Below are 12,511 nucleotides of genomic sequence, written 5' to 3'. Positions count from 1 at the left end.
CTCCTCTTTCTTTCCCCCTGTATTTCTCTCTTGTTGTGTCAGGTGTGAAAACAGCTTTGTGACCATCCAGTCCTCCGTGTCCAAGTTGGCACTAAAGGAAAAAGAGCAGGAGAATTCTGTCCAAGGCCACAAAAAACCAGGGGCCCAGCAAAACAAAAACAAGGATATTGACAAGTTCCACCTCTACTTTGACTTCACCCACAACATCCAGCGCATCCAGCCCCATCAGGTAGCAAGACAGACCAGTTTATCAGTATCATAGCATATCCATCCCTTCCTTCCTTCCTTCCTTCCTTCCTTCCTTCCTTCCTTCCTTCCTTCCTTCCTTCCAAGTACTAAACTAAATTTTAAGCAGTAGCCTGCAAGATAGGTTGAAGTTTTTGGTACTAATATGTTGGAATTTCTCAATACCACTTAAATTTTGTAGTAGCACTGGAGTCTGGACTTCAGTGTGTAGCTTAAAGGTTAGCCCTGGTGTTGTTGTCATAAATGTTTCTCCCAATCCTTTGGCTGTTGCTACCTTTATAGTCACTGGAAAATGAACATTTAAAAACCCATTACATAAAACTGTAAAGCTATTATACTTCTGATATGGTGTTTATGGATTATTTAATACAGCTGTTACCACAAGTTGGAACAAATATAGCGACAACAAACAGCTAAAACAGAGAGCTAAATCTTACACTTGTAGCGTACTTGCAAGCCACTAAGTGAAGTTTCTTAGTGAAATAGAAAAATCTGAATATAAAGAGGACTTTAAAAGTGAAGTTTTACACAGCATTGTAAGTCCATGCGATTTCATCCAGTGCATGAACACGGAAAAAGACATACACATGCACGCATTTACTTTGCTTTGAGATTCTTTTTTGTCATTTCTGGCTTTTGTTTTGAAGGGTTCGCTGTACTTGCACACCAGCCAACTGAAAATGGAAGGGAAGGGCATGAAAAACAGTAAAAGATAACAGCTCTCCTTACTTCATACTAGTGTGTTTCCGTTACTAATCTGTGTTCACTCTTATAGCTCTGGTGTAGCATCCCCGACTCTTCAACTGATGGTTCACAAAGGCTTTATTGATGCTAAATGGTACTCAAACTCCATAAACATGCCGTGAACACACCGTAAGAGCTAAGAAGAAAAACAAAATATTACCATCCTTTTATATCCTAACCGTATAGCACTATAGCCTTACAATCTTCCGATAATATTAGACCACAATTCTAGATCTTTATATTCTCTTTATGATCTCTATTATAAACCTCAGAAAATGAATTAACATTACTACTCATGAAATACCACTTTTTAATCTCTGACAGAGTGCTACGGGTCAGCATATTTAACTTGAATGAAATATTTATTCATACACGCATTGGCATTACTCCTTCAAAATAAAAGCACCAGCCTTTATAATGTAACTAAAGGGAACAAATAATAAGTAACACAGCCTTAAGAAAATACATATGAAATGAATAAACATGAAAAACGACAAATTATTTAAGTATGCTGGACCATACTAAAGGTCATTTACACCTGTATCGTGTGTTTTGACTTGCCTGATACACACACACACATATGCACACATAAATGCACACCATCTGTTTGTGTTTGTGTCATTTCTGTCTGCTTCATGTGTGCCGCTTCTGAATGCTAGCCATGTCAGTCGCAGTTAGCCTTGTCTGTGCCTCCATATTTACCCCTCCTGTGCCCTGATCTGCCTTCTCCGCCCCTCTAGTGACTAGTGGGTTACTCAGAGTTGGTCCCAGGCCTCATGTGTCACCACAGCTTCCATCACCCGCTGCCTCTGTGCCACACCACACTCTCTGAAAACTGCGCTTTGCCCTACAGTCATACAATCACGTACACATACATGCATGCGCACACACTTGCTCACACACTAGCACACACACAAGCACACCCTGCAAGTCCCCTCATTCTCTCCTCTTAACATATGTGACATGTCCCCTGCTGACATGCCATTGGATTAGGAAGCTTTGATTGACAGGCGCTCTCCTGTAGTGACAGCTACTGCTGCTGGACCCAGAGGCGGATAGAAGAATGGGGAGAGGGAATGGCTGTGGTAAAGGGAGGGAGAGAATGAACAGATGAGCGACGTTGAGGTGCGTCCGTCAGTTATCTCTCTTGCTCTGCTCTGATCTGCCTCCCTCCCTCCCTCTCTTTCTGACTAAACCTCAGCCCTCCAATCCACTCCACACCTCCCCTTTTCCCCTCTCCTCTCCAGTGTATGAGAGCCCTTTAATTCGATGACTCGTCTTTGTCATGGAGCGTTAATCCACAGGCTGCTGTGACCCTGCTAGCTGTCGGATTCCGGCTAAAATGAACCTTTTCTATCCGTCAAGTCGTCGGGAAGGGGGAGCAGGTGGGAGATGTGTTTTGACAGGAGGCATGTGTGTGAGCACACACTTGCCCGTTTGCTTTAGCACATTTTATTAAGCCCCAGCTCTGATGGTTTGTTAAAGGAAAAGGACGGGGCATTTTATGAAGGGAGCGACAGAAAGATGTTAGAGTTGGTCCAGTGAACATGCAAGTTCATGTGTAGATGGGAAATAACACCCTGTGGTGGCAGATAAAATGAAGTAGTAAAGAAATTACATTCTTAATATTTGTAGTTTACAAAAGGGATACCTCTTAGAATGATACATGAAATAAAATAGGTATTGGAAAGTTTTAATTGATTAGATTAAGACATTCAAAGACAAATATGTAAAGCCAGTAGTAAAAATAAAGGATGAAACATCAACATTCAGTGTTAATTGTCTGCCACAAATGCACTTTGGAATTAAAAAGTATGGGGCTGCGACTAATGCTAATTTTCATTTTCAATTAATCTGCCGATTATTTTCTCAATTATTTGAATAATTGGTCTATAAAATTAATTTTACAATGCCATAAGACGAAGAAATGTCTGGCATTTTTGCGATTAAACCATTATCAAAATTGTTTCTGTCGACCGAGTAATCGATTAATCGACTAATCATTTCAGCCCTAAAAAAGTATTTTCTATTATGGAGAGTTATGGAATATATGAAGTCCTCCAATGTATGCCTTTAAAGAAATATGTAACAGTTTTAAAAATTAATTTAAAGTTAGTGTACAGAAAGCACTGGTATTCAGTATGTATTAAAGCATAAGCCGTTTGACATATCTCGTTGAGATACTTAGTTCAGATTTAATTCCGTCAGATTTGATTTGAGGTCTTCTTGGAAGGGTACGCATTTACCTTATAGCTATTAGCAGCCGGTATGCTCTTGAGTATGCCAGGGTGGATTTGTTGAATGTGCAGTGGGGTATTTTTAATGCGATTTGCGTTGTGATCAAATGGTAGTTTAGCGCGCCAGTCTGGGGCTCGCCTGCAGAGGAGCTTGGGTAAATGGAACTGTTGCATCAATTAAACACTCCTTTTTGATGGACAGGTGGAGAAAAACAAGTTTATTCACGCTGTCACACACTCAAACACTCAGTTTTTGTGTGTGTGTGTGTGTGTGTATTGTTCTTAATACTTTAGAGGTCCTCAAAGGATGTGATAACTCGGTATTACTTCCTGTGGTACGCTTTACACTGGTGTAATACATGATTAATTTGTCAATAATGATAATGTAAACATGTAACATGAAAAATATCCAGAGAATTTACAATAGTTATATTTTTTTTACACATCATGTTAACAATGACCTCTTTTCCATTTCAAGAATAAGGCCCCCACCCAAAAATGTACATATTTGTATCCTGGTTAAAACTATTCTAATTGGTCCTTTCTGGACTGTGTAATCCTCTTCTGCCTTCTTTTTTGTACTGTTAGTAATATTAAATATTTATAACTGAGATAATGAAATAAATAATAAAACATTTGGTAAAGCCAAAACTATGAAGTACAGTAAGTGCCAATTGAAATGCTTTTCCTCTCTGTCCTTCTTCATTCTGATCTGAAGTTTGTTGTTCCATTAACGTCTGTCAGAACACGTGCCGTGTTGTGTTTGTTTCTGGATAGAATAAGAAAGTGTAAAAGGGAGAGAAGGAGTACAGAGTTCTCACTGAGGAGCCAGTATGTATGTGTAAATGATCAGTGTATCATATTGGACCATTATCCCTTCTGGTGCTTGATCCTCATTGATATTTAGAGAGTCAAATAATAATATTCACTAAATGTAGCTTACATTCCATATGCTTTGCCAATTATAATTTCATTGTTTGTTCAGAACATTATATGCTCAGTTTTTTAACCCTCTTGCACTAGTACAGCTAAGCCTTAACTTTTATTTTAGGAATATAAGGCAATCTGCTGGCAGCTTTGTTCAACTGCTTTCATGCAAGTACATTTACCGCTCTTATACAGTAGAGTGTGTCCCATGTGTGTCAGGCAGGTCAAAACGTGTGCAAGTCTGCTGTGTATCCGTGTGCGTCTGCATGTGTGTAACTGTTTGGTTATCCTTGATATGTAGGGTGGATAGATGTGTTGATCATAGTATTCCTCTAAAGAAAGGGTGAGAGAGAGATGGAGACAGATAGAGAGAGGACGGTTGTTGGCTGGCTGCCCTCCCCTGGGGGCTGGTGGAAGGATGAAGGGGCATCTAGGAAAGACATTCTGTCTGGTCTTGTCAGAGTTTGGCCAGTACTTGGCTACATGTCACTCCTGGCCCATCTAACACACAAAACACACGCTTCTCACCCTGTCTCACATCACCCTTCCTTTCATATCACCCTTTGTCTCCCACCAGTTACCCAACCCTTGCAGAAACTGAGAGACGTACAGACAGGCACTAGGCTATTTATCATCAGTGAGGACAGTGGCCAGCTACAGAGAAAAACAGCAAGGACACAGATCGCACAATTGTTGGAGACAGCCAAATTTTTTACATTTTTTTCTCTATTGATTTCAGATGTTCACAATCTGGTTCATAGAACCTACATAATTATTATAACAAATACAAAGATGATTTAAATAGTTTGTTATCCATGCATCAAAGCGTTGCGTATAGACAGTCACAATTTTCTGTGTGACAGAAATTTTTTTGGTGTGAGACCTTTAACTAGTGCCATTTTTCTAGATTTTCTGAAAAGTCAATATTGATTTATCAATAATTTCTCATTTTTAGTTGATGATACTCGTATTGAGTTTTTAAATACTTGTTCATCCCCACATTCAACAAGCAGTCAGCATGTTAGGTGTAGGAAGTGTAGGAATCTGCCTGTAATGCGTGACAATCATATAAAAACTGTACGTCATTCTTCATTACACAAAATGATCTTAAAAAGAGTGAACGTTGAACCCTGAGACCAAGGTAGTTTTGTATTTACTACTTTAATTTCACTCATGGGTTTTCACATACGTTCACAGAATTTAGAAAGAAATGTTTTGCTTCCTTCCTTTGACAGCATGTTAAACTTCAGTACTTTGATGAAGATTATTTGAGAAATCTCATCACAGTCCGTGCGGCAGCCCAGGGCAGAAACATGCCAACAAAAGAGAAATCTAACTTTTAATCATAATTCAAACAAGCTTGCTGCATTAATTCTTGCATCTGCTATGCCATTAGCTGTGCTTGTGTTTTTATTTGTGTGTGTGTGTTTTGTATGGGTGCACTGCATCTGAGGGTGCTGCTGAATGGTAATGGTTGTGGCACCATGTGTGTGGGTGGGGGTGGGGGTAGGCCTTGCGGTCTCAGCGCTGATGGTGGCGTAGTGGTGGCATTTGTCAGCTTGCTTCTTCCGCTTTGTTTCCAGATTGACGTCTTGTTTCTTGGCCCTGTTCTGTGGCGGGCTAAAGGTTCCCCACTGAAAAGGTCAGACACTTACTACAGTTTGCTTAACAGCATGTAACAGTTCCTCTGAGGGGGGACTAGCACACAACACAACAGGCCTGGCCACAGGATATACTCCTAGGCTCATCACTTTTACACGCTTGCGTGTGGAGAGTTAAGATTTGTTTTTTTGTGCTTATGTGTGGAGGTTTGGGTGCGTGTGTTTTTTATGCATATATGTTGTGTATGCAGTAATCTTGTGTTGCCCAAGCTAGGCCCTATGTGTATAAATTACGTTTTTAATTCAAAATATTTGCTTCCTTTTTCCCCCCATAGTTATAAGGTGCTGCCAAATGGAAACAGCAAGACATTCTGAAAATGAAGATCATCACATTTAGATTTTTATGCTTGCGGTTGTGTAAATGACCAAGAGTTTTGTTGTTTAAATTCAACTGAAATTTTATCAACAAAACTGTAGCAATTAGCTGTAAAGAAATAAAATGTATCTCTGTTTTACAATTTCACAAGCAAACTTATCAGACTACAAATGTAAACCTAGATATAAAGGATACAGAAACCACTTAATTAATATGTAGCACCAACAATACAGAGTAATTTACTGTGTGGATTTGGACTGTTGGTTTTCAAAATGTTTTGAAATGCTTTTAGTGTATGACCTGTAGAGGTTGTGAGTTTTTGGGAAGGGTCTGGGTCTTTCCTGTCAGTGTTCATGAACACCTGTGTGCGCTGTTTTATACAGTTTATTGTATTGCATTAAACAGGGGATTTGTGTGTGTGTGTGTGTGTGTGTGTGTGTGTGACCGCGTGCACTTGCGTGCATGGATGCATGTGTATGTGTACAGACCCTGGCTATTAACCGAGGGGAGAGTCTGAAGATTTTGACAGTGAAAGTGAACATTCCTGACAGGGTGAAGAATGACTTCACTAGGTGGTGCATCAACAACAGGTCAGAAATGCAATAATACACACACACACACACACACACACACTGAGAAGCAGGCAGACACACACAAACATACGCACACGCATATTATATATTTGATATTAAAGATTTACAGTGAATTGGAAAATGATTGGTTCAGAAATACTGAACATTGAATTGCTTTCAAGACAAATTTGAAGGCTGTCATACAATCCATTCATTGGTCAAGGTTTGTTCTTTTGGTTTCTTTATAGAAGATTTTACCTTGAGAAATAATTGAGTCGAACCAAGTAGAGTTTAAAGAAGCGTGGATTAAAAAAAGATTTTCTGGCTAGAACTCTAGCATTAATTTGTACTACTGCATCATTTAGTTTTAACCACACTCAAATATCCTTTTGAATTTTTGATTAGAGAAAAATTCAGTAACACGTGAAATTGAAGCAGGGCTTTGCTGTCAACTTATCGTGTAAAGATAAAGGTTAAAGAAATAAAATTGCACTTTATATTTAATCATTAGGCTGTCTTATTTGTTTGACAGGAATGGGCTGTTAATATAACACCCAATGTGCAACAGCTGCTGATTATAAATATAATAAAAACAATTTCTTGCACCAATTGGGTGTTTTTGATGTGTCTGGGATGTGCGGCAAACAAGGGAAGTTGCATTACATTTACTTTTATAGATTGTATTTATAAACGGAAATGACCTATAGAAAAAAAACTGTTTTAATGCAGGTGGAGGCCAAGAACATTTGCAAGAGAAGAGCTTTATGCAATCATCAGGAATGCAGTAGAGGACTCTTATAAAAGGCTTATTCTGCCTTTCCTTACCAGGAGTTACAGGTATTTCAAGTGTGACTGTTAATGTGTGTGTGTGTGCCCTCTGGGCTTTTTTATCTTTTGATAATCACTTATTAATTTGCAGTCCCCCTATTCCCTCTTCTTCTTTCCCCATACCTCACCTCTTTATTTTCTTCTCTTTATTTCATTTTACCCTCACCATACAACTAACCTCTACTTCTCTCTTTCTCCACTCTTTTTATTCATATCGTCACCCACTCCTCTGCCCATCTTTCCCTCTTTCCCCATCTCTTTCCTGTCTGTCTCTTGCATTCCCTCTGTTCAGGACTAAGCTGACAAGTACAGCAGAGAAGGAGTCAATCGCCATGTTTGTGCGGAACCTCCGGCAGCGCCTGTTGGTGTGTCCAGTCAGAGGCTGTGTCATCATGGGGGTGGACCCTGGCTTTAGACATGGCTGTAAACTGGCAGTTCTCTCCCCCACTAGTAAGTGACTACATAGTGTACTAGACACTTACTTTTGCATCCAGAATAGTTTGAGCTATAATTCTGTATTTATAAGTCCATACACATCTACAAGTTTGTATCTTCTTTATTACACTCTTTTTGAAAGCTCTAGACACCGTAGTGCATAAAACCTCAGGAGGACAGCTGTGTATGAGAGGATAAACCTGTGTTTGCTGTTAACAAACAGGTTTATGTGCCACTGTGCTGATCTAAAGCATAGCTCATATGCTACCGATATGTTACTCTAACGTGAACTAAAGCTCTACTTTTGCATACATGCTTTATCAGGGTCTACATCAGAACATGTATATTGTCACAGATGTTCTCCTAATAGTGTTGGCTTCATATATGCAGTTGGTGGTTGTATTTTGATAAATTCAACAAGCATAAACATGAATTGCGACGTTTTTAAGAACAGGACCATTGTATTCCACCAATAGTATTTTTGTGTAATTGTAGTCACATATTCAAGGATTATCTACTTATGTCACACTGCAAGCTAAAGTGCCACCGCAAATTCATGGCTATATCTTCCTCTCTTTCTTATCTGTCTGTCTGTCTGTCTCTCTCTCTAATCTTATGTCAAACCTACGCACATGCTTTACACACTATGCTATTACTGATTCAGACTTTGTACAGAAATATTGAAGAATCATTATGTTACACCGATTATTTGATTAAGCAGTAATGAAGCCAAATATTCTGTCTGCGAGGATGCCATGTAACCAGGCACCACCAAGGTGCATGTACATGTCAGTGACTAGGTGCCAGTTGGCATGGCCCTGGTGGGTGGATTATGTGTGTGCATGCATATGTGTGTTTTTGTGTTTACGGCATTGCTGCCTCATTAGACAGCATACATTGGAGAGACATTAGATGATAGTATAGAATTGAATCTATTGAGCACCCTCTTGTCACCATAATACTTTATCAGCAACATTGTATTTTCTCTCTCTCCTTCTGTTTATCTTCATATCTCTGCTCTCAGGTCAGATTCTACATACTGATGTTGTGTACTTGCATAAGTCAGGCCAGCAAAAAGAAGCAGACAAACTGCGCCACCTTATGATCAGATACAGGTACTGTTGCTTGTGTTTAAATAGTCACTGTTTAAGTATACTTTTTCAGCTGAATTAAATACAGTGTCAGAAAATGTAGCATTAATGGATGATGTATGTGTTGTGTTAATTAGTGTTTTTATTGCTGTACCTTTCCTGTTCCTCAGTGCTAAAATCATACATCTTGTCTGTTTTCTGATGTATCACTGAGCATAATATTCTAAACAGGGAAAATGAATTGTAAACCTTAACTCCTTTTTAAACCCTTATGGTTGTTTTCTTAATCCGCATTGTTCTTCTCCTCTTCCTCTTGTCCATACTAGCTGTACCAGGGTCGTCATTGGCAATGGGACAGCATGTCGTGAGACTGAGTCCTTCTTCGCTGACCTCATCTCTAGGCGCTTTTTTCACCCCCTGGACGTGTCCTACTGGTAAGGTCTTTAATCCAGTGCATGCTAAAATAGGCCCCAGTTACCCTGAATAGAAACAAGTGGGTATAGAAAATGGATGGATGGATGAACCCTACTGTCCACAGGGCTGACTTCCATGGCATAGTTTGGTATTTATTGGGTCCACATTATTCACACATTATGTATTGTGTTGACATTAATTAATATTCCACAGTACATTTTGTATATTTCAGTAAAACAAACTGTATTTCATATTTCCACTGTTTGAAGCACGTTTCAAGAATATTCAAAACTTTTTAGACTAAATGTTCACTAAAATATTCTTGAGTGTCATTTGTAAGGATGGAAAAGACAGTGGGACAAAGGGGGGTGTCATTGAGGTCAGGAATGAAGATGATGAATAAGAAATTATGGTCTTGGTATAGAAGTGGAGAAAGTTAAGTGTGTGGAAAGAAAAGGGCAAGTAAATAAAGGAGGTTAGCAATGTGAAAGAGTAGAGGACAGAGGAGGAAAATGTGTGGGAGCGAGAGAGCGGGACACAGATGGAGAGAAAGACTAATTGGAATGTGTTCCTCAAGCGAATATTGTCTATTAAAGCCATCTGGACTTTGTTTCACTTCGGGCCAATTAAAGGGACGTTTTGCGGTCCACGATGTGTCTGTAACCAGGCCCATTCCACACTTCAGAATACAACAGCCCAGAACCTCGGTCCAAGCATAATAACCACTGGCCTCTCCTTGCTCCGTCTCTTTCTCTCTCTGCTGAGTTCCATGTGTGTTTGTTGACTTGAGGTTAGCATTGGGACCACAGCCTAGAATGATTTTAAGCTGTGCATGATGTATGTGTGTCTGCATATGAGAGTTTTCTCTGTATCTTTGAGTTCATACACACATGCACCCTTCAGAGGTCATACCTTTGGTGTCATAGCCCACTTTTTTTCTCTAAAGTACCATTTTCTGTCTATTTGCAAGAACAGAAACTGTCAAAGTGGGGCGTTTATTAAGTTAACTTTCACTTGATTATTTTCATGACAGACATTTTTTCCTTTTGAGCAGACTTCAGAGCAGAGCAGTCCAGAGCGTTAAATTTTCACATCTTGATATAATGTCTCTCTTGTTCATTCTTTTACTGGAGCTAATGGCATTCATGCTTTTCACAACACGTAAGAATGTTGTACTTCTGTTTGATGTGGTGCTGGCTGAATGTCCTATATCACCTGATATGATTAACTATATTTTTGCAGCACGTAACACATGTGTAAATGGTCTGCCTTTGCCTTAATAGGGTTTGTGGAATAAAGGCTTTTGTAAGTGCATGAACTTTGGAAGAGCAGAAAGATGTTATTTTGACGTTAGCCATAGAAGTATGATTGTTGTTATCCAGACAATATCGCCCTGGAGTCATCTGGTCTTATGCCTCACTTTGGTTTCTTTGGACCGTGGCTGATGTAGGCTCAGAAACATAGATGTTAAAGCGGAATCTGTGTGTCTCTGTATTTAAATGTACATACACACTACTCTTGCTGCACGTTTCTTTTCTGTGCCCTTCTTCTCTCTCCATCTTCTGTCTCATTCTATTTATTCCTATCTTCACTCCCCTTCTCTGTTCTCTCCCTCCTTCCTCACCACTCTCTTTGTTTCCATTTTCTGTTCTCTTCAGACATTTCCTTCATAAAAGCTTGATCAAGTAAATGTGCTTTTGAAATGCCCTGCAAAGTCCAAATGCTGGTCTTTAAATAACTACTCCCAGTCTTAACCTCTGAGGTGGGGTTCTCCCTGATGATGTCTTTGAAATATAAGACGCTGGGGTATGACCCCACTTTGCACATCAGTAATACACACACTGTGGGATATATGTGATACCTGGGTGGGATTAATCTCAAATTTCTCAGCACAATTTAAATTTCATCTTCATTGTAAGGCCATAGAACTCATCCAAATTTTGTATACAAATCACATCCCATTAATTTCCTATTAATTTATACCTTAAAAAAGACTTCATTGTGATGACGCATGTATACTGGATATTTCAACAAGTCATCAACGTAGCTAAAATACAAATATAACATCCTTTGGTCAGTATTTGTTGAAAAGCAAATATTAATTTGACATTTAGCTGTGTAAACACTTTCCTCAATCATTTGTTGACCACCTTAATGATCAGTAATTGAATCATCATTTAAAGCTAATAAAATAATTTTCTTCAAAGCAAGTTTTATTTAAATAAGTGACATGTTTTTGTTGTAGCGCCAGATGAAACTAAACATTCAACATGACAGGCGATTACTTCACTTTCCAATATTCTCGAACCGTTTTCACAATTGAGAATGACTTCCGGATGGGAGCCGAAACGTCTTGAATATGAAAACAGTGTCACGATGACTATGACTGAAACCTTTTCTACGACACTTTCCAATATGTCATAAGGAAAATCCCTCAGTATTCATGGCGCAGTTATCCTATATGCACAAATGGAACAGATATCCCAGGGATGTGGAAACAGTGCACCCTGCATGTTGGTTCATATATTCTTGATCATTGAGATTTGTAACGGTGATTAATCAATCACAGCTTAATTATTAATATCCCAAATAACACTTAATCCAGACACAGACATTCTCTTTTGTCAGACAAAGAGATGGTGTTGTCAAGTATACATTGGCAGCTTTCCAGGTAGTAATGATTCTGGGCCTTCCATAAGGATGTAGTAAGGGTGACACATATCTGCACTGCTACTAAATTAGTAATGTATGTTTATTGTTTCTATTTAAGCCTCCTTTAAAGATATTTGGGTGAATGTTGGTCTCTAATGAGGCAATTTTGACCAAAATATTTCTTGATAGATGATTATGGGAGAGCAGGGAAAGATGACTGTCCTCAAGGAGTGACGGTTGTTGCTAACTATGAGGTTCTTACTCCCCTGCTGACTGACCCATAGCTGACCCTGACCTGCCATTAGGGAAACCTCATTACCACGGCAACAAGGATGATGGCAATGACGGAGAATAGCTCTGTAGCATCAGGAACAGCAAGGGGTCCTAA

The 12,511-nt window shown here is 39.2% G+C and overlaps 1 protein-coding gene across 1 annotated transcript in view; it reads left to right on the top strand.

Moving 5' to 3' along the window:
• The window catches only part of srbd1 (S1 RNA binding domain 1), a 55,340-nt gene that overhangs the window by 4,881 nt on the left and 37,948 nt on the right, over positions 1 to 12,511 (top strand). The window contains exons 9-14 of the mRNA XM_044213399.1: positions 43 to 229; positions 6,618 to 6,721; positions 7,433 to 7,540; positions 7,824 to 7,981; positions 8,991 to 9,081; positions 9,384 to 9,491. Of these exons, the coding sequence (XP_044069334.1) occupies positions 43 to 229; positions 6,618 to 6,721; positions 7,433 to 7,540; positions 7,824 to 7,981; positions 8,991 to 9,081; positions 9,384 to 9,491 (756 nt within the window). The remainder of the gene's footprint in view (positions 1 to 42; positions 230 to 6,617; positions 6,722 to 7,432; positions 7,541 to 7,823; positions 7,982 to 8,990; positions 9,082 to 9,383; positions 9,492 to 12,511) is intronic.

The sequence above is a fragment of the Siniperca chuatsi genome, linkage group LG11 (genome assembly GCF_020085105.1).
Source record: "Siniperca chuatsi isolate FFG_IHB_CAS linkage group LG11, ASM2008510v1, whole genome shotgun sequence".
Taxonomy (NCBI): Eukaryota; Metazoa; Chordata; class Actinopteri; order Centrarchiformes; family Sinipercidae; genus Siniperca; species Siniperca chuatsi.
The sequence above is the reverse complement of the archived record's forward strand: the minus strand, read 5'-3'. Positions and strand labels throughout refer to the sequence as shown.